Source organism: Dipteris shenzhenensis, chromosome 7 (genome assembly GCF_047967505.1).
Source record: "Dipteris shenzhenensis isolate YYH24624 ecotype China chromosome 7, Dip_SZ_1.0, whole genome shotgun sequence".
Lineage (NCBI taxonomy): Eukaryota > Viridiplantae > Streptophyta > Polypodiopsida > Gleicheniales > Dipteridaceae > Dipteris > Dipteris shenzhenensis.
The window spans coordinates 33,309,059-33,335,169 of record NC_141602.1 but is presented as its reverse complement, the minus strand read 5'-3'; the positions used below and the strand labels follow the sequence as shown (position 1 = coordinate 33,335,169).

The window sequence follows — 26,111 nt, the reverse complement described above, 5'->3', positions numbered from 1 at the left end:
ATGGATACCCTTTTGCTCTGGAAATCTCGGTGTTCCCACACTATCTATCATCATTTCCCAAGTCCCTGCAAAAAAACTTTGAGTCTTTCAAGTTGAAAATAAAAAGGTCTTTTACATGTGCAGCCAGTTACATTGGCTTATTCACACACAACCCGCAAATTAACACTATCATGTGTTCAGTGTCTACCCTCATGCACAATCTATGTGGAGAAAAATATACAGATTTTATCCTATCACCGCCCTTTGTGGGTGTTCAGCATTTATTTGGTTGGCCAACTCACACTCATGGAGTTTGAACCAAGCGGAGAGGGGTCGGGGGCGGGTGGGGGGGGAGAGGGTGGCGGAGGGAATATAGGGCTGTGTGTGGCTCGAACCCCCTCGTGGGCCATGTGGTTAATGTAAGTCAGAGAGGGCTAAAACAGCCCTTGGCTCGCACAGTGACACGTAGCAGAAGGCCTTGGGGATTAATCCCATAGGCAATTGTGACATTGAGTAGAAACCTTGGATATAAAGAAAGGGATATCCCCTCCCCTTCATCCCAGCCGGCTCTTTTTGGATAAAGGGGAGGCTCTGCATGGCTATGGGGCGGGAAATGGGACCCCCGTACCCAGTGCATCCACGTGGCGGCATTTGGCCAGTTTTCCTACACAAACATATGCTCTCTAATGGGAATTTGATTCTTTCAGTTTCATGATTTTCCGAGATCTTTCTTGAGAATCAAGGCAACCATGAATACCTTACTAAAATAACCTGGTCAATGCATATATGTATCTTAATGCCATGACCTTGTGGACAAGCACATAAAGTAGAAAATCATTAAGATCAGCTCCATAGTACAATACAATATACTGTGAAATTAGATAGTGCACGCAACCAAATGCAATGGAATACAACACAATGGCAAGACTGATTACCTGACGTTAAAAGCTTCATTGTCAGGATAGTATGAAAGGAGACTGATCTGCTGACCTTACAGAGACCTCCAAAAATAAGTACAATTCATCCCTCCAACATCAATAGTTCAGCTACTCCGATACTTGCTCCAGCCCTTGTTCCAATCATGACCAACACTCTCCACAAGAGCCCATATTCACAGCTGCAATGGGTGTTCTTATGGCTAAAGAGGATTTGCGAAACCATCTTCACCTTTTGGGAGCCCAAAAGCTGGACTCCACTTTCAAATCTCTAAAAAATTATCAATGGCAACCCATTCATCTCAAACTTCTGTCTATCAGTGCGTCTGCCCTCTGTTACAAAATGAGTAATAAAGAGTCTCTATTTGAGTCTCGGGGAATGAAGTAAATATACCTTGTACGACTAGAATATATCCAATCGTACAAATTTAGAAATTCTATAACCTTTCGCTGATCCTCAACACAGCCATCTCTTCAGGAATATATCGGCGGGGAAAGGGAGTTGAATTATTACTGCTAAGGCTCTGGTGTATGACTGCAAACTTTTCTTTGAGTCTTTCAACCTGCAATTAGTGAAATCGATAAGCAATAACCCCAAAACTAAGTCACTCTCAAACTCAAAAGCCAGGCCTTAAAAATGCAACGCTTATTGCCGATAGTATATACACGAGCATCAAAAATAAAAAGACACCTATTTTGCAGAGATGCCCCCCAATACTTACCCTTTTCAATTCAAATTCAAGGTCAGTTTTCTGCTGCTCTAGTGCTCGGCGTGCCTGTGCTACGTCAAAAACATTATCCAGGTCTTCCTCAAATGCAACTTCCAGATCTTCTCTAAGGAGTGCAGGAAACTTGTCCACCACTGGCATAAGGAAAAAACAGTTGAACTGGAAACACGCCACAAAAACTGATAGTATGAGACCACCTTTATACACACAAAAAGCTCCTTTCCTTTTGACAGCATATGTTAGAACATTTAAAAAAATCTTTTAAAAACCCATTTTCTGCTCAACCAACCAACCAATCAGGTACTCAATGACAGAAGGGGCAGCTCCATATAGAAGTCAGGAGGGACATTACAAGTGCGAATTTGCTATCACTTTGAATGTGAAATAAGGCTATTATTAAATTTTAAGCACAAAAATAATTATTCCTGCACAGCAAGTCCTAAAGCATGCAAGGAACACACTGCAACGAAGCCTACTTTCTGGTATCAACTGACCATCCAACCCCACCATAATAAGGACAGACAGACACAATTGGCTAAGAAATGAAAAGAATTGCCATAAGATCATTCAACCAAGCTTAAGGACCAGCTATATGTGCTAATAAACAGAATAAGGCTCACTTCGGCCAAGGTAATAACACTACGAACTCAAAACTGAAGCAAATTCATGGAATGGTATCACTCAGCCTATCCTTGGTACCAATGATTAAATTTCCTCTTATCATTTTGGCCAAATATAGGCACTTGTAGTGTTAGTGCCTTTTAGGCCACATAGGACACTTAGTCCTATGTGACACCTAGGACACTTAGTCCTAGGTCTAGGTACAAGTACCTTGTACTCCTTTTTTTCACTATCCTAGTTTTGACGTGACGGCAGACTCTCTCTCTCTCTCTCTCTCTCTCTCTCTCTCTCTCTATTCATCGATCCTACAGTGGTATCAGAGCACGGATCTGCTTCTTGTCCCCGTACAGTCCCATACAACTGCCCGTACATTTCTATACCAACTGCCCGTACGTCTGCCATACCTGCTCAACGTCGTACCTACAATCCGTACACTCGCCGTACATTGCAATCTATACAACAGCCCGTACATTCCCGTACCAGCTTCCCCGTACATCTGCCATACCTGCTTAGCGTCGTACCTACGATCCGTACCCTCGTCGTACATTGTTGTACATGCGCTGTCGTACAACGTACCTACGTCGTGCCTATACAGTACTGTGCCGTACTGTGCTCCATTGCGCTGCACTTTCCGTAGACGTATGCTGTGTTCCGTACATTTCCCGTACCTGTATCTATACAATAGTACTGCGTCGTACAGTTTCCGTACATCATACCAGCACTCTACCCATTCAGTACACCGTACGTACCTCCTATCTGCATCCGTACATCTGTACATTGGATTCAATTATCTGCTTCGCACTGCATTCAGTACATCGTACTTGTCCAGTACCTGCTTATGTACAAGCATCGTATAGCCTCCGTACAGGCATTGTACCTGTTTCCGTACTGGCATCCGTACAATTGTATTTGCTCCGGGATATGGTACAGCATTTGGCACGTGTGAAATTTCTTGCAATCTTTTACTGTCTTTTTGAGAGTTTTTACTGTCAAACCCTAATTTCCAACAGAAAAAATTAGGGCTTTTGACATCTGGACCTTCAACCTGTCAATACAATACTTTGGACAAGGTTGACAACTGAAATCCTTCCAAAAATTGAAGTTTTCAGTTAATTTCAGGTTCAGGACTGTCACATTGTGCCACGTCATCACTCAGGTCAACAAAATTTGGGGCTTTTGTGTTGGAAGCTCAATTTCAACTGGTGTTTGGGACAGTAACTCATACTTTTGCAATTCCAAGCCTTGAGGCTATACATTGGGCCAAATTATCATAAATTGGGTCACATTTGCAAAAAATTCAGCAAAAATTTGGGGCTTTTCTGCATTTGCCCTCTTTTTGGCCTATTTGCCCTCATTAAATTTGGGGCTTTTGCCAGATTTGCTGTTTTTGCAGTGAACATTGCCTGCCACAGTCACATTTGGGTCAGATCTGCACTTGCCCTTTGATTTGGGTCGAAAATTTGAGGATATTTGCTGTCATTTTTGGACAGCCAGCTTTTTGCAGTGATAGCCTTGAGACTTTTGGGTTTCCAGGTCTTTTTCAGGGTATCACATTTGCTATGGCAGGGAACAATCAAGATCTATTTGGCGTTCTTCGTGAAGATGATAAGTTCGATGGCACCAACTATCCGATGTGCTCTTATCTCATGAAACATATTCTTGTTGCAAAGCATTTGTGGAATATTGTTTCTGGGGTTGATCTGAGGCCAGCCAATGCTATAGTGGTTGCCTCTACTGCTGGTCCCTCTGTAGGGGGTACTCCTCCTGATGCCTCATCTTATAGCACTGATGATGCTGCTCTTCCAACTCAGGAACAGTCAAGATGGGATGCAAGAGATGCAAATGCACATTCATGTATTGCTTTATCATGCAGAAGAATCATTATTCCACACATCTGGTCTTGCAGGACAGCAAAGGATGCTTGGGATAAATTGGCTTCTCTCTATCAGATTCGCAATGAGGCACGTGTTGCATATTTGAGAAGGCAATTGCACAAAGTCAGCATGAATGAAAGTGACTCTATGGATGCATACCTGACAAAGGTCAAGGACCTCATGGAACAACTTGCCAACATTGATGAGGTGGTGCCAAATTCACAGCTTGCCAGTACCACATTGAATGGACTGCCAGATACGTATCAAGGGTTTGCTACAATCCTTCGATTCGTGGCCATGGGTAATCCAAACCACTATTCTTTTGATTAGCTAGTTTCTTTGCTTTTGCAAGAAGAGCAAAGTAAAGCTAATAGACAAGCCATTATTCCTGATCATGCATGTGCTTCACAGCAAACAGGAAGAGGCAAGGCTTCCAAGCCTATGGGTAAGCCAAAATCTGCGCATCGCAGCTGCAATTCCTCCCATGCATCTAAAAATACAGCAGATAAGTCAAAGAAGAAAAGATGCAACTATTGTCAAAAGCCTGGACATGACATTTCAGAATGCAAGAAGCGCATTGCTTCAGAGAAAAAGAAAGCAAGATTGACAGTTAATGCCTCACATGCTATTGAATCCCATGAGCCAACAGATGCTTCACATGCACATGCTCTTCAGGATGATTGGGCATGGGCTGTTCATTGCTCATTTGATCCCTCCAAAGCTGATGCACTCTTTACTGCTAATGATGCTCAGTCCTGGTACTTTGATAGTGGTGCTTCCAAGCATGTCACATCTTGCAGACAATTGTTTCACTCTTTAGCTGATGCACCTCGAGGGGGGACTGTCACATGTGCTAATAATGCTTCATATGCTGTAAAAGGAATTGGAGATGTGCAGCTCACATCTATTTCAAGTCATCCTATCACTTTGACAAATGTTCTCTTTGTGCCTGGAATTGAAGTCAACTTGATCTCAATTTCAGCAATTGCTACTTCAGGTTTCAGAGTGATTTTTGATGGCTACAGAAGCCTAGTTTATGATCTTCGTGATGACAATGCCATAGTTCTCACTGGCACTTTGCAAAAGGGCTTTATCACCTTGATCATCACTCAGCTGCACTTTCTATTGAAGCATTTGCTATTTTAGATTCACAGCTTGCTGAAACTCATCTTTGGCATGAGAGAATGGGCCATCTCAATTATAGAGCTCTCGCAAAGCTACATTCACAGCAGATGGCAAATGATGTACCTCAAATTCACACAGTTTCCAAACATGTGTATGAGGGTTGTCTTTTGGGTAAGATGCATCGGTTTCCTTTTCAAAAGAATTGTCCAAAACTCTCACAAAGGAAATTACAGCTAGTGCACAGTGATGTCTGTGGCCCAATGAGGACAAATGCCATTGGAGGATACAAATATTTCAAGACTCTCATTGATGATTTCACAAGATATTGCTGGGTATATTCTTTAAAAGCCAAATCTGAAGTTTTCTTATGCTTTCAGAGGTGGCTAAATATGGTTGAGAATGAATCAGGATGCAAGCTTGTCACCCTCAACAGACATAGGAGGGGAGAGTATATGTCTAAGGAGTTTGATGCATTTCTGTCTTCACGGGGCATTATTCACTCATGCACTACTCCTTACACTCCTCAGCAGAATCCTGTTTCTGAAAGGAAAAACAGGTCCACAATGGAGATGGCCAGATGCATGCTTAAGGCCAAGTCTTTGCCCAATAAATTTTGGCTTGATGCAGTGATGTGTGCCAACTATGTGCTGAATAGATCACCTACACGGGCATTGAAGACTGTTACACCTTATGAAGCATGGAAAGGCAGGAAGCCTTCACTACCCCATGCTGATTTGCAGGTTTCTCTTCCAGCACAAAATGATCCCACTATTCATGATGCAGTCATTGAAGAAAGAGCTGTCAATAGACAGCAAAGGCAAGTCCCCAGATGGCTTCTTGATACATTGAGGGATAGCAAACAAGATCAGCCTTTTGCTGCCCAGACAAGATCAAGGAATAGACACATGCATGGTCACTTTCTTGAATTTGCACTCCTTGCTACAGCTTGCAATGAAGAGCCCTTGTGCCATAAAGATGCTTTTGACAGCAAAGAGTGGATGGATGCAATGAGAGCTGAGTTACAATCCATTGCCAAAAATGACACATGGGAATTAGTAGATCTCCCTCCTGGCAAGCATGCCATTGGTACCCGGTGGATCTACAAATTAAAAAGGAAATCTGATGGCAGCATAGATCGATACAAAGCCCGTCTTGTTGCAAAAGGGTATGCTCAACAACAAGGCATTGACTTTGAGGAGACATTTACTCCCACATCCACGATTAGTACCATTAGATGTGTCATTGCCATTGCAGCCCATCATCATTGACAAGTGCACCAACTTGACATCAAGACTGCTTTTCTTCATGGGGATCTGCAGGAAGAAATATATGTCACACAACCTCCTGGTTTTGAGGTTGTTAATTCTGAAAATAAGGTATGCCGGCTTAGAAAAGCCCTTTATGGTTTGAAGCAGGCACCCAGGGCATGGTATGCCAAAATTCATGCACACTTACTATCCCTTGGTTTTCAGAATAGTCCCACAGAACCCACTCTTTATGTCCGTGGGAGTGGATCTGATTTTTTAGTGCTGATTTTATATGTGGATGATATGCTCATCACGGGCCCACATACTCAGCAAATTGCAGCTTTCAAGGCTGATTTGCAGCAGATTTTTGACATGTCAGACATGGGACAGCTCCATTATTATTTGGGCATTCACTTTGTTCATGTTGAGGGGTATCATGATGTCTCAATCCAAGTATATTGGACAGCTCCTTGATCGTTTTCACTTTGAGGATTGCAAGCCAATCTCTACTCCAGTGGACCCTGGCTTCAAGTTCTCAGCTCATGATGGAAACCCACCATGTGATATCACTCTTTATCAACAGGCTGTTGGATGCCTTATTTATTTATGTCACACCAGACCTGACTTACAGTATGCAGTATCTCAGCTCAGCAGATTCATGCACATGCCCAGTTCGCAGCATTGGCAGGCAGTAAAGAGAGTCTTCAAATATCTCAGAGGCACTCAAGATTTAGCCCTCTTCTATCGTGATTAGGGTTCACTTACCATGCATGCTTACACGGATAGTGACTGAGCAAGATGTTCCGACACCAGAGTGTCACATACTGGCAATTGTTTTTTGCTTGGCAATTCATGTATCTCTTGGCTTAGCAAGAAGCAACCAACAGTTGCCACATCTAGCTGCGAGGCTGAGTACAGGGCAGCTTTCACTACTTACAGATCTTGGTATTCGCCAAACATCCTCCACTATTGTCTACACTGACAACCAGAGTGCTTTGGTCATTGCATGTAACCCAGTGTTTCATGCGCGTACCAAGCATATTGAAGTTCATTATCATTATGTTGGGGAGCGGTTGTCAGCAGGAGACATAGAGTTGTCCTATCTTCCCACAGAGGACAACATAGCAAATATGTTTACAAAGGCACTTCCAAGTTCCTTGTCCCAAGTTCAAAGTCTTTCGATAGGCTTTACACTTGGTTCCCTTTGTTACATGATCTGACATCCCTTGTACATTCATAGGTGGCTATATCCTTTTGGATGAACATGTGCCATCATGACCAGAAAATACCAGGTATTCTGAGACGTTTCCAGAGTACTTCAGCCCATCCCATGGAGGGGGGGTTGTAGGCCATCTCCTGGTGGTTCTAGTGATGCCCTATAGGCCATGGTATGTGCCTTGTAGACATAAATATAGGCACCTAAGTGTTAGTGCCTTTTAGGCCAAATAGGACACTTAGTCCTATGTGACACCTAGGACACTTAGTCCTAGGTCTACCTTGTACTCCTTTTTTTCACTATCCTAGTTTTGACGTGACGGCAGACTCTATCGACTCTTTGTACCTTGCTCTCTCTCTCTCTTTCTATTCATCGATCCTACATAGAGGACAACATTCTTTGAAAAAAAAAACACTAGAGAACAACAAGCAAGAGCCGAATCAATAGTTGAATGAAGGAAAAGGTCCAAAAAGGAAGCTCAGCAACAATACAATGCACCTTTGAATGAGGAAACGAGAAGGAAGGGAGAAGGATTACCAACATGCTTGAAGGTCACCCAAGGCAATAATTATGTGAATATAATATCCATTTCTGCTCCATGTAAGCCAATAATTTACTGCATTTTCATCCAATTGGCTCAGACACCATGCCTACAAGGGCGGGAGTAGAAGACACATGGAGCAAACTAGCTTTGGAGACAGCCATGGCAGCCCTCTCTACAGGGACAGCTCACAAAGGCACTACAGAGGTACTCACATGCCTCAACAAAATCTGCCTCGTGCTGATAGAAAAAATAGACAGCTTGGAGGCCACCAATGTGGCCCTATTGGCTGAGGAAGCGCATGTGGACAAAACACTAGCTGAGATTAGGAAAGAAGGTGGGAAGGTACAAGAAGAATGGAGGCAAGAGAAGGCCAAGAAAGAAGAATGGGAGAAGGAGAGGGCAGAATGGGAAAATGAGAAGACCAAGCTACAAGATAAAGTACACATATTGGGGACTGAGCTACAACAAATGAAGGGCAAGCAAATAACATCAAATGGGGGCAACAAAGTTATGGAAGAGCTCAAAGCACAAAATGCAGCTCTTAAGAAAGAGATGGAGGCAATGCAAGCTACCATGAATGGTAAACATGCCGAGTTTGCACAACAGCTCAACAAGGGAAAAGAAGTGATGCTTGAATGGACAAAAGTTCTTAAAAAAGGATCAGCAGCTCCTAAAAAAGAGCTAATTAGAGAAAGAGAAAAGAAGGGCCGGCAAAGCAATGAATGTCCTAGTTAGGGGCTTCATAGTCAGAGACACCCCAATAGCAGATGCTCAAGCCCTATTTACCAAGATGGGAGTCAACCTTACGTGTGAGGCAGCTTGGAGGGTAGGGAAGATGGAGATACCAACAAGACCCTTAGTGCTGAAACTCCGGACTGTAATAGATAGGTCCACCCTCATGAGCATGAGAGCATCCTTGAAGGGGACCAAAATCTACTTGGATGATGACCTCACCCTTCTACAGCAGGAGCACAGAAGGGAAGGCATGACACGTGTAATGGCAGCAAGGGAAGCAGGGAAATGGGCTGCCTACAGGGATGGCAAAGTGATTGTCGGGAGGGGATTGCACAGAACAAACCGAGTATGGTTGTATGGAACTTTAATGGTGCCCTTTTTTCTGACCCAGGTGGCTTCTTGGAGACATACACAGATATAGACACCTGTTGGAAAGGTCACCTCCCCATCTGTAGCCCCCATATGAGAAGAGCATGGGGGAGGTGGACTTGAGTCCTGAGAGAAGGCCACATGGGCAGCACTATGGCGGCCATGGGGGCAAAGATCAGAGAAAGAAAGAAGAACCTAGAGGAGCCATGCTGGCTGCAACAAATGAAGCTCATGGACGGAAAGTTGGCTATGGAGGTTCAGCCTGGATCTGGCCTGTCAGAGGCATATTTGGAGCAGCACCAAAGGGCGAAGGTATCCCGGGGTATAGGCACCTTGGAGGTGAGCTGTTTGGCAGGTCTGTGGGCAGGTGTACGACCTGCAGCAGGGCCTTGAAGATGGTGCAACACTGAACAGGGCGGGGCAGACCAACAGATGGGGTCTGCCACATGGAGGAGCTAGTTGGGCTGGTTAGACCCAGCCAACCAGGCCACTCATAGGGTTGACCTAGGGGCTGGGCCCCTGCCTTGAAGTGTGGGCCAAAGGCCCTAGAAAAGAAGGCCCCACAGGGGCATTTATAGGCAGACCAGGTCAGGGCCTGGTTGGCCTGTTTGGGTCAGCCATAGGCAGCCTGACTGGTCGGTTTTTGCAGCATGCCCTGGAACTATAAAAGGAGGGCCTCCAGGTCCTCATTCATCATCTTCTGAAGCAGCCAGTCCACCAGCAGACGGAGCAGCAGCAGGGCTACCTTTAGGCCTATAGTCAGGAGGAGAAGGAGACCTTGAAGCTGCAGACCTAGCTCGCAGGAGGCCGCCCACCTAGGCTGTATCGAGGCAGTAAGGTGGAGAAGAACATTCTGGACAGAAAGTCTGCAGACGCTCGAGGTGGAGCACGCGGGCTCGAGTCTAGAGATATCCGGCAAATGGTAGAAGTACCTTGTGGTAAGATCAGAGGACCACACCATTGGTGGGACTCTTAATCTCTCTCTTTTTTGTGTCCATAGTTCTGGACAGAAATATATTATTTTGGTGGTTTCTATATCTGGCTGGATCATTGTCTATTGATGAGTCTGCACATCTATGTGATGCACATTAAGTAAAGAAGTTAGTGATTCCACATCCCACACACACACTGTGTGAGCTCCTGGGCTATTCTATTCCACCGTGTGTACCCTCGGTTGATTTCTAACATCATCATCTTCTACACTGAGAGACATGTGAGCCCAGAGAGAGGGCTGCCCACAGTGACAAGATACACTTGGGAGTGAGCTCATTGAAGAGAATTGAGGAGAGAGAGTGGAGTACAAGGCTCCTGTGAGTAGGAGAGTGAGAGCTGAAAGCAATAGTTGCAATAGAAGAGTGTAATACAACTGAAGAGTGGGATAGGTTTAGTCTAAGTGACAAAACCTTATCCTTCACTAACCGTAGTTAGTAAACTAACTGTGGTTAGGGGGAAAAACCTCTAAAATGACGGAAAAGTACCCCTAACCTGCTTATTACATTACATTGGTCACTGCTAAATTATAACAATAATTCTAACACCCCCCTGCAGTGCCAATGTCATGTACAAGGAAATGATCAATCACCAAAAGGAGATAAGTTCAGGGCACTGCAAAATGCCTCAAACTTTTCGCATGGAAGTGCTTTGGTGAAAATGTCTGCAACATTATCATGTGTTGACACATAGATCATACTGATATCTCCTGCATGCAACTTCTCTCTGACGTAGTGATAGTGAACCTCAATGTGCTTCGTACGAGCATGAAACACAGGATTCTTTGCCACTGCAATAGCACTCTGACTATCAGTGAGAATTGGAGAAGGACCCTCCAATGAAAGATGAAGATCAGCAAATAAACAACGCAACCAAACACATTCAACTGTCACTGTGAAAGCTGCCCTGTACTCAGCTTCACATGAGGAGGTAGCCACTGTAGACTGTTTCTTGCTCAACCAAGAAATACAAGCTTTGCCCAAAAAGAAACAATTGCCACTTGTGGACTGCCTAGTGTCATAGTCTCCAACCCAATCTGAGTCACTGTAGGCATGCACCTGCAAGTCACCCCCCCCGGAAAACATCAAGCCAAAAGACTTTGTACCTTGCAAGTAACGAAAGATGCGTTTTACAGCCTGCCAATGCATAATCTTTGGGCTGTGCATACCTGCTCACCTAAGAAACTGCAAACTGAATATCAGGTCGTGTATTGCAGAGATAAATGAGGCATCCAACAGCCTGACTATAGAGTGTGACATCAATTGATTCACCTGCATCATGCATTGTAAGCTTCAGCCCCCGCTCCATGGGAGTAGCTATGGACTTACAATCCTGCATGTTGAATCTGTCCAAGAGTTTCTGCACATACTTGGATTGAGACATAACAATGCCACTTTTCTTTTGAGTGAACTGGATCCCCAAATAAAAGTGTAGCAGCCCCAAATCTGACATGTCAAAAGTGGTCTGCAATTCAGCTTTAAAATCTGCAATATTATCCTCATTTGACCCTGTGAGCAGTAAGTCATCTACATAAAGAATGATGACTAAAATATCCCCCCCATCCTTCTTGATGTAGAGGGTGCTCTCAGTTGGACTATTGTGCAGCCCCTTGCTGGTCAGAAAGTCATGAATTTTGGCATACCAGGCACGTGGGGCTTGTTTCAGCCCATACAAAGCTTTATTCAGCTTGCATACCTGAAGTGCATTTTCTGAAATTTGAAATCCCGGAGATTGTTTGACATAAACCTCTTCCAACAAGTCTCCATTAAGGAAAGCTGTTTTAATGTCCAACTGATGAACATTCCATTCAAAATTTGCAGCCATGGCTATAACCGACCTGATGGTTGTCATATTGGATGTAGGAGCAAAAGTCTCCTCATAATCTATGCCCTTTTTCTGAGCATATCCTTTTGCAACCAGCCTTGCCTTGTACCGATCAATGGACCCATCTGGCTTTCTTTTGACTTTTAAAACCCACCGTGTACCTATGGCATGTTTACCTGGTGGCAAATCCACAACTTCCCATGTCTAATTTTTGTACCAATCAATGGACCCATCTGGCTTTCTTTTGACTTTTAAAACCCACCGTGTACCTATGGCATGTTTACCTGGTGGCAAATCCACAACTTCCCATGTCTGATTTTTCTGAATGGACTGCAATTCATCGTGCATGGCATTCATCCAATGCACATTATCCTATGCTTCTTCAAATGTCTCAGGTTCCTCCTCATCAAGAAGAGTACCTGCATAAGCTGATTCAATTGAAAGAGCTCCTCCATGTGCCTTACTGCACTACGAGTTCTACCCGGTAATGGAGCATCTCCCTGAGAGTTTCTAACAGCCAATTTGGAACTGTTTTTACTGCATGTATATCAGCAATTTCTTGCTAAACAACCTCTTTCACTGCTTGTGGAGGTGGTAAGACATCCTGTGGCTGAATCAGAGCATGTGGAGGTATCTGTAAATTGTGATTTGCATCAGATATATCAGAGTGGACACTGAAAGTAGATTTTTTGTGATACCAGGCACATACAAGACATCAGAAATTTTGAATGTTGAGCCATCAATGGCTGTAAGTTCAACTTCTCCTGTACCACGAACTGAATAGGAGGAGTTGTTGGCACATGTGACCTTTTTACCAACCGGAGGTGGATGCAGAGAAGTGAAAAGACACTTCCTGGAAGTAATATGCTTTGAGGCACCGCTATCAAAATACCATGTATTTAGTGTCTCATTGACACTGAAAGCTGATGCATCCTTGGAAGAATCATAATTGCATGTCAGAACATCATTACAAGTGGCTGTAATATCCGGAGCAGCCAACTGAGAGTCTGAAATGCAAGACAAGAAGGCATAGTCGTGTTCCACAAAGTTCGCTGTAGCTTGCTCATTGTCAGATGCATGAGGAGCTGAATCTGAAACAGCCATACCGGAGCTGATTTTCTTTTCTTTTGCAAGACTCTTCTTGCATTCTCCAATGTAATGACCTGGCTTTTTGCAGTAATGACATATACCCTTCTTCTTGGGCTTACCTGCATCACCCTTAGCCTTTTGAGAAGGCTGTCCTGAACCACTGGAAGGCTGATTTGCTAATGTCTTTGCTTGTCCCTTTCCTTTAGGCTTGAATTTTGAAAGCATGGCATGTTCACCTGCTCGTGAAGCCATGTTTTACCTGGTCTGCTCTTCCTGCAACAGAAGTCCTATCAACTCGTGAAAATTAAGAGGATTTGCACCCCCCCTCAATGACAAATTTAGCGAGGTATGAAAGCTGAGATAAGACTTAGGAAGAGAATTCAGAGTAGTGGTAATCATCTCTGAATCAAGAATGATCTCATCAATATTCAGCAATTGCTCTCGTAAATCCTGTAGCTTTGTGAGGTGCACTGACATGGAGTCACCCGCTTCCATATGTGTATGAGACAATTCTCTTTTCAAAAAAGACACCCTGGCATCATTCCGGGCTGCATACATGCTCTCCAAAATATCCCATGCTGCCTTTGAGGTCTTACACGACGGGATATGCGGAATGATGAATCTTTTCACTGAAATAGAAATACACGACAAAGCTAAAGCATCACGTGAATCCCATCTCTTTTGTTCTGGAGTAGTAGGTATAGCTGCACCAATAACTTGTCCTGCAGCTGTACCCTGTGCACGACCTCTGCCTCCTCCTTGCTAGGGAGGGGTATTAGGTGCCACATTTGCTGACCGGATCTCATCCCCATTTACATAGTCCCATAAATTACGGGAAATCAGAATGTTGCGTACCATAAAACTCCAGAGGGAGTAGTTGGTACCATCCAGCTTATCCTCTTGTGAGAGACCACTGAACTGGAAATCATTCTGATTTTGTTGGGCCATGTCTGAGAAAGAAAATACAGCAAATGAAAATCTGAATTCCCATGCTGGGAATGGAGTGCACAATTCCCAAAAAAATACAGCCAAACACTGGCTGAAAATGCAACTCAAATCTCTGTAATGTCTCTGTCAGAAATCTGCCAAAGCATCCAATCTCTCCCAAAACCTGCCAAAAGTGCTTCAAAACACTTACAGAAAGGCAGTGTGAAATGAAACCTACAAAATTGCTCTCCCAACCCAAAAGCCCCAATTTGTGGCTTGAACTTGCAACCAGAAAGGGGCAAATGGTCTAAAAGCCCCAAATGTTGCACAAATTGCACTCTGCCTGCAAAAGCCCCAAATTTCATTGCAAAATTGCAATGTGATTGCAAAAGCCCCAAATTTTTGCAAGATCTTGGCCAAACAAAGGCTCTCTCCGCAAATGCCTATCACGAAACACCTTCCAGAGTCCACTTGCAAAGAGAAAATCTGCAGAAAGTATGGTCTCCTCTGATTGTACGGAACTGTCAGTACGAAATCCGTACAATGTACGGCTGTACGGTTGCTGCTGTACGGACGACAATTGTACGGTGCATATGTACGACTGTACTGCGCAGATGTATGCCTGTATGGACGACGGGCTGTACGGCGATGTACGGAGTACCGAAGCTCCGTAAGCTTGTACGGACCTAACGACAGGAGCTGTACGGTGCAGGAGCTGGTACGACGGTGCAAGAGCTGAGTCCGTACAGATTGTACGGAGGACTGTACGGACGAAAGCTGCAAGCAGGTACGGACGGGCAGGGAGCTTTAAGCAAGGGAGCTTGTGGGCAAGGAGCAGGGAGCAAGGTCTTGCTGCTCTGATACCAAATGTGAGTAGGAGACTGAGAGCTAAAAGCAATAGTTGCAATAGAAGAGTGTAATACAACTGAAGAGTGGGATAGGTTTTGTCTAAGTGACAAAACCTTATCCTTCACTATCCATAGTTAGTGAACTAACTGTGATAAGGGGGAAAAACCTCTAAAATGAGGGAAAAGTGCCCCTAACCTACTTATTACATTATTCGTCACTGCTAAATTATAACAATAATTCTAACAGCTCCGGAGGTGTAGCTGTCCTTTTCAAGACACACTTAAGACCACTCATATCTGTGGTACGAAGAGAGGAACATGCACGTCATATGTGGCAAAGATCTATGGATCCGTACTAGAGAGGAAGATCAGCAGTCATATAGAGCCACGGGGGCAGCGAGCATTAGGACAAGCAGGATTCATGAGGTAGCACTTTACTCTAGACCACATTTTCACTCGGAGGGCTGTCATTGAGGAGGCAAGGTCCAAACATCAGAAAGTCTACACATGTTTCGTAGACTTTCGGAAGGCCTTCAACACTGTCCACAATCTCGTATGATCATGAGACTACGGAGAAGCAGATTCCAGAGACGTTGATCTGGGGTGTGATAAGGCTATATGAGTTGGTCAGAGGTAGAGTCCGTGCTCCAGGCAGTCTATCGGATTGGGTCAAGAACACAATCGGGGTGAAGCAGCGCTGCCCTCTCTCACCGACTCTCTTTGGACTCTACATCGATGAGATCACATCCTTCATAGATCGCCTAGGGGGTGAGGGTTCATCACTAGTGACCTCCTTATACAAATATTGTTATATGGTGATGATATAGTCCTTATATCATCCTCAGCGGAGGGGCTACCAAGAGATCTGGAGGCCTTAGAGGTGTTCTGCAAAGAGAGAGACCTAACGGACATTCTAGGGAAAACCAAGGTTATGGCCTTCAACACCTCACGAGCAGTGCTTTGCCAACCTAGTTTCACTTATCGTGGCGAGCCGGTGGAGATAGTGCAGTCGTACACATATTTGGGAGCAATCTTCACAGGACCCATTTTCACAATGGCCCATGCAGCCCAAGCATGGCTCACACAGGGATGTAGTGCTTTGTCTAGACTAGAGCAACAGTGCTTCCAGGCGCACTTCCAAGATCCACCAACGAAGGGCTCGCTTTTCAACACACTGGTGTGGCCGACTGCCATTTATGTAGCACCCTTTTGGGGATGCAATCTCTCGAGGACAGACTGGAGGAATTTCGAGCGGCTACAAGTGACGATGGGGTCCCAGATGATTTGGTGTAAGCCCTAAGTCCCACATGAGATAGTGCACGCAGAGTTTGCCATGACACCTCTCCAGGTTGATGCCATCTTTCAGAAAGTGGCATTCATCCACAGAGTCTCAGACTTACCTCACTGGAGACTTCCGAGGCTGGCCCTAGAGTCATCCAGACAACTAGCATAGAGCGGGGCAGACACATGGTATGCACGCATATATGCATGGCTTGCCAGGCACGGTATCCAGATGGACAAGCTTCCCCCCTTTCAGTACAACATGGATGCGCCTCCTGAGTCGATCCCACGATATGAGATCAACCGTATGACACGGTTAGGCCTCCTCCAGCTTCATACATCCCAAACTTTGGGCGGGAGGGGGGGACCAGGAGCTCCCCACCAAGACCCAGTTCTACCACGACCACTTCTTAAAAGTATCAGAGGAGAAATTCATCATCAAACCCCAGTATCTCGAGGACAGAGAAGCCTCCCATACACTGAGGATTGCCATTGGTCAGTTGCAGGCTTCATCCCATCAGTTGAGGATTGAGGCAAGGAGAGCAACAGGTATACTATGTACACTGGGGGCCGTTGAGACAGAGGAGCATTTTCTCTGTGTTTGCCTTGCCTACTATGAGATCTAGGGGTATAACCACTGTCTCTACCTGGAGGGGAGTGGCTTCGGTACTCTAGCACGACTGATCCATTTCCATGACCAGGTTTGTATTGGGCTCTATCTGATGGAGATGCGTCGGCACAGGAAGACACTACTGCGACAGATCAGAGAGCAACAGGGGCCTAGACCACCACAGGACATAGAGGCTAACCAGGCACAGCGACACGTCACAGAGTTCTATACATTTGAGTCAACCCCAGGATATAGCGGAGTGGAGGAGGAGCTAGCCGACATGAGAGCAGTATGGATTAGTAGCCAACACGGTATCACCAAGAGAGAGACGCAGAGACCACATGCGCGACAGAGAGTGCCCAGAGCACATTCTATTGAGGTCCAACCTATCACAGTGTTCCTCAGGGGGACCGACAAAGACGAGGGGTCACTCTGGACATAGTCCAAAGAGTTCAAAGAGCGAGGAGACTGCATCCCTCACCGTAGCGCGAGACAGCTCGACAAACACAGATACGAGATATCTTCGCAGCTCACTAGAGATTCATCATTGTGCTAAGCTTCGGTTTCTGAATATGATTCTGAGTCCCAACTTCGAGATTGACTTGTTTTCAATTTGTACCTAATACTGGATAGATTGATCTAGTCCACTATGCAGTTGCAGTTGACTATTTATGTTCATGATTATGATTTTGTTAGCATAGATTAGTACTCAACAAGAGCCCTGGCGCGCCCTTTGCTTCAGCCTACTAAGGCTTGTATGAGTTCCCTTTTTTTTGTGCTTTGTCCCACATGCCCGCGAGGCCTCCCATGGATGCTTTATATATATATATATATATATATATATATATGGACGTTGTGTGTGCGTGTGCGTGTGCATGTGTGATGGAGAGCTCTGGAGCCCCCACAGCCCTAGTCAACCCTCCGTCCCCCTCTATTTCCCTCCCTCATTTTGCCCCACACGCGCGCGCGTGTGTGTGTGTGTGATGGAGAGCTCTGGAGCCCCCGCAGCCCTGGTCGACCCTCGTCCCCCTCTATTCCCTCCCTCGTTTTGCCCGTACAGACCCGGTCTTCCACCTTGCAACCTTTATCGCCATCCGTACAGCTCACGTCAGCTGTACGGAATTCCATACACAGCTATACAGAATTCCGTACAGTCCGTACAGCCCCCCCGACCCCTACAGTTATCTACACAACCTTTAGTTCAGCCCTTCGTACAACCCTCCATCCGAGCAGACGTGGTGCAAACGCCAGTACCTACTTCATCCGTACAGATTTCCCCGCCCGTACAACCCATACAGGCTCCCCAAACATCTTTTGTTTTTTATGCTTCCTCTGTTCCTCCTGCTCGAGTCTTCATTCAACGGAAGCACGGTGCTTTGCCTTCTTCATCCTCTTTCAAATCAGCAAAGCTTGATCTCGCAGATGGCCCTTCTTCTTGCCTGCAGGTGGATCTTCTGCGTCAGTTATGCCCAGCCTCTGTTACAGATGTTCCTTCATCAGGTTCCCCGTTTGTTTGCCCTTGTGGTTTCAAGTCTTCGACAGGCTCAGCAGTTTGGAGTCTGTCTCTACTTTATGGGCAGGGTTTCTGCCGCTCAACTTTGTCGTTGGGCTGAAGCTGCAATGGGTCCGGATTGTATTTCATCTTTTGTCTTTCTGGGCAAAGGATTTTATTATGCCCACGTTTCTTCGACTGATGTGGTGAAGCGGCTAATCAGTCGTGCTGGTGTTCCTGGGGCTGGTTTCTTCGCTTATGTGATGCCCTGGGATCCACTTTTCAATCCTTCTGCTACCCTTCTAACTCACTGTCCGGTTTGGATTACTCTCAAAGCGTTGCCTGTGCCTCTTCTTCGGCATCTTCCAACTCTTGCAGCTTTTTTGGGAAGGCCTCCATGTTCCGAGATATGAGTTCTTGCAAGCTTCCCATGATGTTCGCCTTTGCGTTTTGTGGGATATGACACAGCCCGTGCCATCTACTCTGGATCTTGATTTGGGATTTGCCCATCTGATGCGCATCATGCTGCATTTTGCATCTTTGCCCACTGCATGTTATTGGTGCCGACAGGTTGGTCATTTTGCACGTGATTGCCCTTCTACATCCAGGCCCATTCCTCTTGCTCCTCCTTCAGCTGTCAAGGTTACTCTCCCTTCTCCTCTGGTTTTTGCTATGGCTTCTTTGGAGAAGCCTTCTACTGCTCCGAAGCACTACTGGAGGAAGGTAGATAAATCATAGGCAAATCTTCCTCTTGCTGAAGAAGCTCAGGATTGCCACCCTATTGAGTACCATCAGTCTCCTTCTACTCAGGAAATGGATGTACCCCTTGCAGAGGGAATTTTACAGGATGATATGCATGCTCTCTCTCAGGATGCTGCCCCTGCTCTTACTCAGGTTGATCCTCAAAATGAAGCTCAAATGCTAAGTCTTGCTTTATCAGATGCAGCTTTTTTCGTCGGAAGATACAGATGTTGATTTAGCCTCTCCGCCTTTGATGCCTGTGCTAGAGTTTTCTTCTGTCCGGGATGCAGAAGTACCTTTCTTACTGGAATCTTTTCATCCCATGTTACAACAGGTTTTTGACCCTGTGATTCAGAAATTTCAGGTACCAGCCTATATCAAGAAGAATCACAAGGGCAAAAAATTTATTGATCGTGTGGTTTCATCACTGCATTAGTTTTTACAAAGCAACAATTTGAAGCTGGAGGATGCTGTGTTTAATCCTCCTCCAGCTTGATATGTAACTTTTTACTTGGCTGCCTTATGACTTTTGCTCTGAGGTTTAACTTGTAAATTTTTTCCTTGTACTTATTGGTGGGTTTTTACCTCTTTTGAGATTTCCCACACAGAAATATAAGATTTCACTAAAAAAAAGTGCGCGTGCGTGCGTGCATGCATGCGTGTGTGTGTGTGTGTGTGTGTGTGTGTGTGTGATCTTCCACCGCCATGGATTGATAAGCATGCCAACACTCTTTGGAATTTGGATAGGCCTTTATCTTGGTGGCAATCAAAACTCAAGAAATTTTGGAAAGCTAAATTGCCATTGAAACAGAGGCTTTTCTTTTGGAGATGTATAGTGGGAGCTTTTTCCATTGGGGTGAAATTGGAAGCACGTTGTATTGCTTCCTCTTCCTGCCCCCGTTACTCTCATCATCGTGAGACAGTTCCCCATTTGTTATGGTCTTGCCCGCACTCTCGGATATTGATCACTCATGTCTCTCATTTGCTGCGGCTTCGGTTTCCCTCTATCAGATTCGAGAAACTCTTCTGGATGTTTGGATGCTTCTCATCTCAGATGTCTCCATTCCTCCTTTTCTTTCACTAGGCTCGTTTTTGGGTACTATGGACTATTTGGACACAGAGATTGCATTTTAGGATGGGACAACAGTTCCCTCAGGCATATGCTTTCTTCAGAATGTCCCTCAAGCAATCTTTATATGATAGTTATGCTGTGAGGGATTTGGATGCTACTAGCCTTAAAGTGTTTTCTCACTGTTTTTGAGTTCTTCCATTAGGCTCTCTTTTGGAGTCTAATGTCATGTACATTGATTTCATGTTAATTTAATAGTCACAGGTTTCACCAAAAAAGTGTATGTGTGTGTGTGTGTGTGTGTGAGAGAGAGAGAGATGGATCGCCTTCCCTCCCTTTCAGTATAGCTTAGTATAGCTTGGATCGACTCCCTCCTTTCAATACAACTTGGATCGCCTCCCTCACTTTCCTCATTCCACGAGATGAGATCAACTGTATCGTATGGTTGGATCTACTCCAGCTCTATACATCACGGACTTGGGGTAGGAACCAAAAGTTCCCACCAAGATTCAATTCTACCACAATCTCTTCTTTGAGAGTATCAGAGGATCGAGTGATTTTCGTAGGAACCAAAAGCTTCCCACCAAGATTCAATTCTACCTTCTCTCAAAATATTAGAGGATCGAGTGATTACGAGGCCCCAGTATCTAGAAGGCAGACCAGTCTCACACGCACTGAGGATTGATTGCCATCGCACAAATGCGGGGTCTTGTCCCGCCAAATGAGAATCGAGGCAGGGAGGGCCGCAAGCACACCTAGAGAGAGCGGATTTGCAAGCTATGCATATTAGCACAGGTAATAGACAAAGGAGCACTTCCTATGTACTTGCTCCGCCTACTTTGAGATTCGAGGACGGTACCACTGCTTCTTTCAAGAGGGACACAACTTCGGACCACTCTCTCGGCTGATCCACTTCCATGACTAGGTCTGCGTCAACCTCTTCTTTATGAAGATGCGGCGACATAGAGAGACCCTCCTACAACAGACCAAACAGCAAAGACTTTGAGTCAGCTCCAAGACACGTTGGGATATAGGAGGAGGAGATAACATACATGAGGGGAGCATGGATCAACGGGAAGAGACGGTGCGATGCTGTAGAGCCAGCGACATAGAGGATGACCAAAGCATGCACAATAGAGGTCTAGTCCATCGCCGCTCTACTCAGAGGAGACAGCCCAAGTCAACGTATCACCCTTCATATGGCCCAATTGCTACAGAGATCAAGGAGACCACGCCCATCGCTACAACGTGAGACGGCCCAACAGATGCACATACGTGGCATCTTCGCGTCTCATTGAAGAGTCACCATGGCCCTTGGATATGTATCTGGAGCACTAACATTGCATGTCTGAGTCTTTTGAGTTTTGAGATTTTTAGATTATTGGCTTAGCTTAGCACTCAGCAAGGGCCTAGCGAGCCCTTTGCTTTAACCCACAATGGCTTGTATGGTTTATTTCGCTTGTCTCATAGGCCTGTCAGGCATCCCGAAGTCTTATATAGTTTGAATATATTTCACATCATATATCCGATATGGATACTCTCAAGTAGGAAAATGAATTTAAATCTTGCGACTTGGGAGACATGAGTGCATACCTTCAATTCAGCAGCAGTAACAAAATGGTCTCGTATGCCTTCAAAAATTTGAGCAACGAGGGCATTGACAATCTCTTCAGAGGAAGGGGCTAATCTGCGGTTCCAAAGTGTACTCTCCAATAAGTCCACCAACCTTGCTTGACTTGTTTGATTAGTGCTGGAATCTGAGTTTGGCGCAGAAGGATTCCCCTTGGATTCTTGACGTAATTTATTATCCTGCTTGTTGCCGCTTCCAACTGCCCCAACAATACCATCAGAAAGCACCGCCCCAGGGACCACAGCTGAAGCCAAACTAGATGTGTCACTGCTGGAAAATGTGTCCAGGAACTGACGTAACCCTGACCGATTCTGCAAAATCCAGATAAGCAACAGCCAGCTTTCTTACATGCATCTAAACAAGGACTTTGTATAATGTAATATAATAACCCAATATTGAATGTGTCAAATTAAATATAAGCATGAACCTTATTGTGCAAAGACCAGGTCACATAGCGAGTTGTACTCATAAGATCCTCCATACATCTAGACAAGTTGAAGCACTGATTGTGTTAGTACATTTGCACTTTTTCAGCAGATACATGAGAGTTATGTAGCAACTATTCAAACAAAGCAACAGGAGATAAGATGGCCACAACACATAAGTCTTTAACTGCAGTTTTCTGCAGCCAACAAACGGTAAAAATATAAATGGAAAAAAGGCCACCATAGGTTGCAAGGGATGCCTCTCTCTCACTTCTATCAACAAAAATGTCAAGCTCCACGTTTTCCTTGCCTCACAGCAACACTTCTCTTTTTGAGGTATAGAACAACTAGCATACGTCTCTGCTGCAGAGTTAACCTTACCTAGCAGAGACTGCAAATACAACTTTTCACAAAATGAAGACAAATTTATTTGAGCATTTGTGAGTGAATTTATGCTATTGTGTGCACACGAAGTGCATGTGATATTTATTAAGGTTTTGTGATCTTGGGGAAGTCTTTGACTGTGAGGAGTTAGCTGTAGCAAGCAAGCTATCTATTTTCTGACATGGTGTCAAGACCTTTGTTGTGGTAATTGTTACATGTCTGGTTTCTTTGACAAATCTTTCCTCCTGTCACATTTTGTCCACTTCAGGAGTCAGAAAGTACTTGTTTGATTTCAGCTCTCCTAACCAGCCTAGTACTTGCATCTGGACCTCATGTGTTTAAAAGTCCTGCACCTTGGGAGCTTCTACTCAAACCCACAGGGAACTGTAGCAAACAGTTTTGTGAACAAATGGAGAGCAATGAGCAAGAGTGGGAGTGAGCACACGTAAGTGTACTGAATAGAAGAGTGGAATGAGTGAAGTATAAAGAAAGAGTGAGGGGTTTTGTCCAAGTGACAAAACCCTATCCTATCCACTAACCGTAGTTAGGGATTGATGGGGAAAAACCTCAAAGAGGGAAAAGTGCCCCTAACCTTCTTATTAAAATACATTGGCCATTGCCAAGAACATGATAATAACTCTAACACCCCCCTGCAGTGCCAATGTGATGTACAAGGTAGTGATCAATCACCAAAAGGAGATAAGTTTAGGGCACTGTGAAATGCCTTAAACTTCTCACGTGGAAGTGCTTTGGTGAAAATGTAAGCAACATTGTCATGTGTTGACACATAGATCATACTGATCTCCCCTGCATGCAACTTCTCTCTAACATAATGATAATGAACCTCAATGTGCTTCGTGCGAGCATGAAACACAGGATTCTTTGCCATTGCTATAGCACTCTAACTATCAGTGAGAATTGGAGAAGAACCCTCTTATAAGAGACAAAGATCAACGAACAAACGACGCAGCCAAACACATTCAACTGTCGCTGTGAAAGCTACCCTATACTCAGCTTCACATGAGGAAGTAGCCACTGTAGATAGCTTCTTGCTCAGCCAAGCAATGCAAGCTTTGCCCACAAAGAAACAATAACCACTAGTAGACTACCTGGTATCATAGTCTCCTGCCCAATATGAATCACTGTAAGCATGCCTCTGCAAGTCACCCCCCTTGGGAAACATCAAGCCATAAGACTTTGTGCCTTGCAAATAACGGAAGATGCGTTTTACAGCCTGCCAATGTGTTGTCTTTGGGCTCCGCATATACCTACTCACCTGAGACACTGCATACTGAATATCGGGCCTAGTATTGCACAAATAGATGAGGCATCCAACAGCCTGGCTGTAAAGTGTGACATCCACTGATTCACTTGCATCATACATAGTAAACTTCAGCCCCGGCTCCATGGGAGTGGCTATAGGCTTACAATCATGCATGTTGAACCTATCCAAGAGCTTCTGCACATACTTGGATTGAGACATAACAATGCCACACTTATCTTGTATAAACTGGATCCCCAAATAAAAATTTAACATGCCCAAATCTGTCATGTCAAAATCAACTTTCAACTCAACTTTGAAATTTGCAATTATTTCCTTATTTGACCCTGTGAGTAGCATGTCAGCTACATAAACAATGATGACCAAAATATCCCCTCCCCATCCTTCTTGATATAGAGGATGCTTTCTGTGGGACTATTATGTAACCCCTTACTTGCCAGGAATGCATCAATCTTGGCATACCATGCACGTGGGGCTTGTTTCAGCCCATATAAAGCTTTGTTCAGCTTGCAAACCTGAAGTGCATTGCCAAAAAGTTCAAATCTAGGAGGTCGTTTGACATGAATCTCTTCTTGCAAGTCCCCATTAAGGAAAGCTGTTTTTATGTCCAACTGATGGACATTCCAAACAAAATTTCAGCCATGGCAATAACTGATCTTATCGTGGTCATCCGAGATGTAGGAGCAATAGTCTCCTCATAATCTATGCCCTTCTTCTATGCATAGCCTATGGCAACCAGCCTTGCCTTGTACCTGTCAATGGACCCATCTAGCTTCCGTTTCACTTTGAAAACCCATTTGCTACCAATGGCATGCTTCCCTGGTGGCAAATCCACAACATCCCAAGTCTGATTTTTCTCAATGGACTGCCATTCATCGTGCATGGCATGCATCCAATGCACATTCTTCAAAAGAGTCAGGTTCTTCATCAAGAAGAGTGCCTGCAAAAGCTATCTCAACAAAAAGAGCCCCCTCTGCGTGCCTTACTGCACTACGAGTCCTGCCAGGCAATGGTGCCTCAAGCCTACTCTCCCTTTTGTAGCAACCAATTCGGAACTGTTTTGGCTGCGTGTATCTCTTGAATCTCTTGCCTGACAACTTCATCCATACCATGTGGAGGTACATAATCAACCTATGGCTAAATCGGGACATGTGGATCAGGAGGAGGTTGCTATAAATTTTGATTTTCAGCATGAGCCTCAGCTGGGGAACCAAATGCTATAGGAAGCATCCCCTCAAAAACATCATCTGAAGAAGGTGGAATAATAAATTCAGCATGTGTATGTGTTGAATTCTTTGAAAATATAACATCTCTACTCACGAAAATCTTGCGTGAAGCAGAATTGTAGAGACGATAGCCTTTGCTTTGTGCACTATACCCAACAAAAATGCATTTAAGTGCCTTATCTGACAACTTATGTCGAAACTCCACAAGCGCGTGGGCATATGCAACACAACCAAAAACTCTGAAGTGATCCACTGAAGGCTTTCTCCCATGCCATGCCTCATAAGGAGTGATTGTCTTCAAAGCCTTTGTGGGAGCCTGATTCAAAACATAATTTGCACACATGAGGCCTTCGAGCCAAAACCTGTCAAGCAACTTCTTACTAGTGAGCATGCATCTATCCATCTCCATAAGCATGCGATTATTGCGCTCATCTTTGCCATTTTATTGAGGTGTAAGCCTCACTGTAAGTTGATGCGTAATGCCTTTCTCCTTAAAAAATGCCTCAAACTCATGAGACATATACTCCCCCCCTCTATCTGGGCGAAGTGTCTGCACCTTGAGTCATGTCTCATTCTCAACCATAGCCACGAAGTGTTTAAAATGCATAAACACTTCTGGTTTTGCATTAAGACCATAGACCCAAGTATAATTGGTGAAGTCATATATGAATGTAACATAATAGAGATAACCACCAAAAGCAAGTGTTCTCATGGGACCGCAGCCATCACTCTGTATGAGCTGTAATTTTCGAGTAGCTCTCACTGCACCATCCTTCTTAAAAGGAAATCTATGCATCTTGCCAAGGATGCAACCCTCACATGCACGAGGACGTGGCTCCAAAGGAGGCAATGCATCAACCATAGCATGCTTCTGAAGTGTCATTAAGCTGTCATAGCTCATGTGCCCTCTAACTGGCATG

General features: G+C 44.7%; 1 protein-coding gene across 1 annotated transcript in view; it reads right to left on the bottom strand.

The window, feature by feature from the left end:
• Positions 1–847: 847 nt before the first annotated feature.
• LOC147900247 (dynamin-like protein ARC5) overlaps positions 848–26,111 on the bottom strand; it is a 50,677-nt gene continuing 25,413 nt past the window's right edge. The window contains exons 16-19 of the mRNA XM_087376607.1: positions 22,302–22,359; positions 21,838–22,185; positions 1,637–1,801; positions 848–1,477 (exon numbers count right to left, since the gene is read on the bottom strand). Coding sequence (XP_087232733.1) covers positions 1,352–1,477; positions 1,637–1,801; positions 21,838–22,185; positions 22,302–22,359 — 697 coding nt within the window. The 3' untranslated portion in view covers positions 848–1,351. The remainder of the gene's footprint in view (positions 1,478–1,636; positions 1,802–21,837; positions 22,186–22,301; positions 22,360–26,111) is intronic.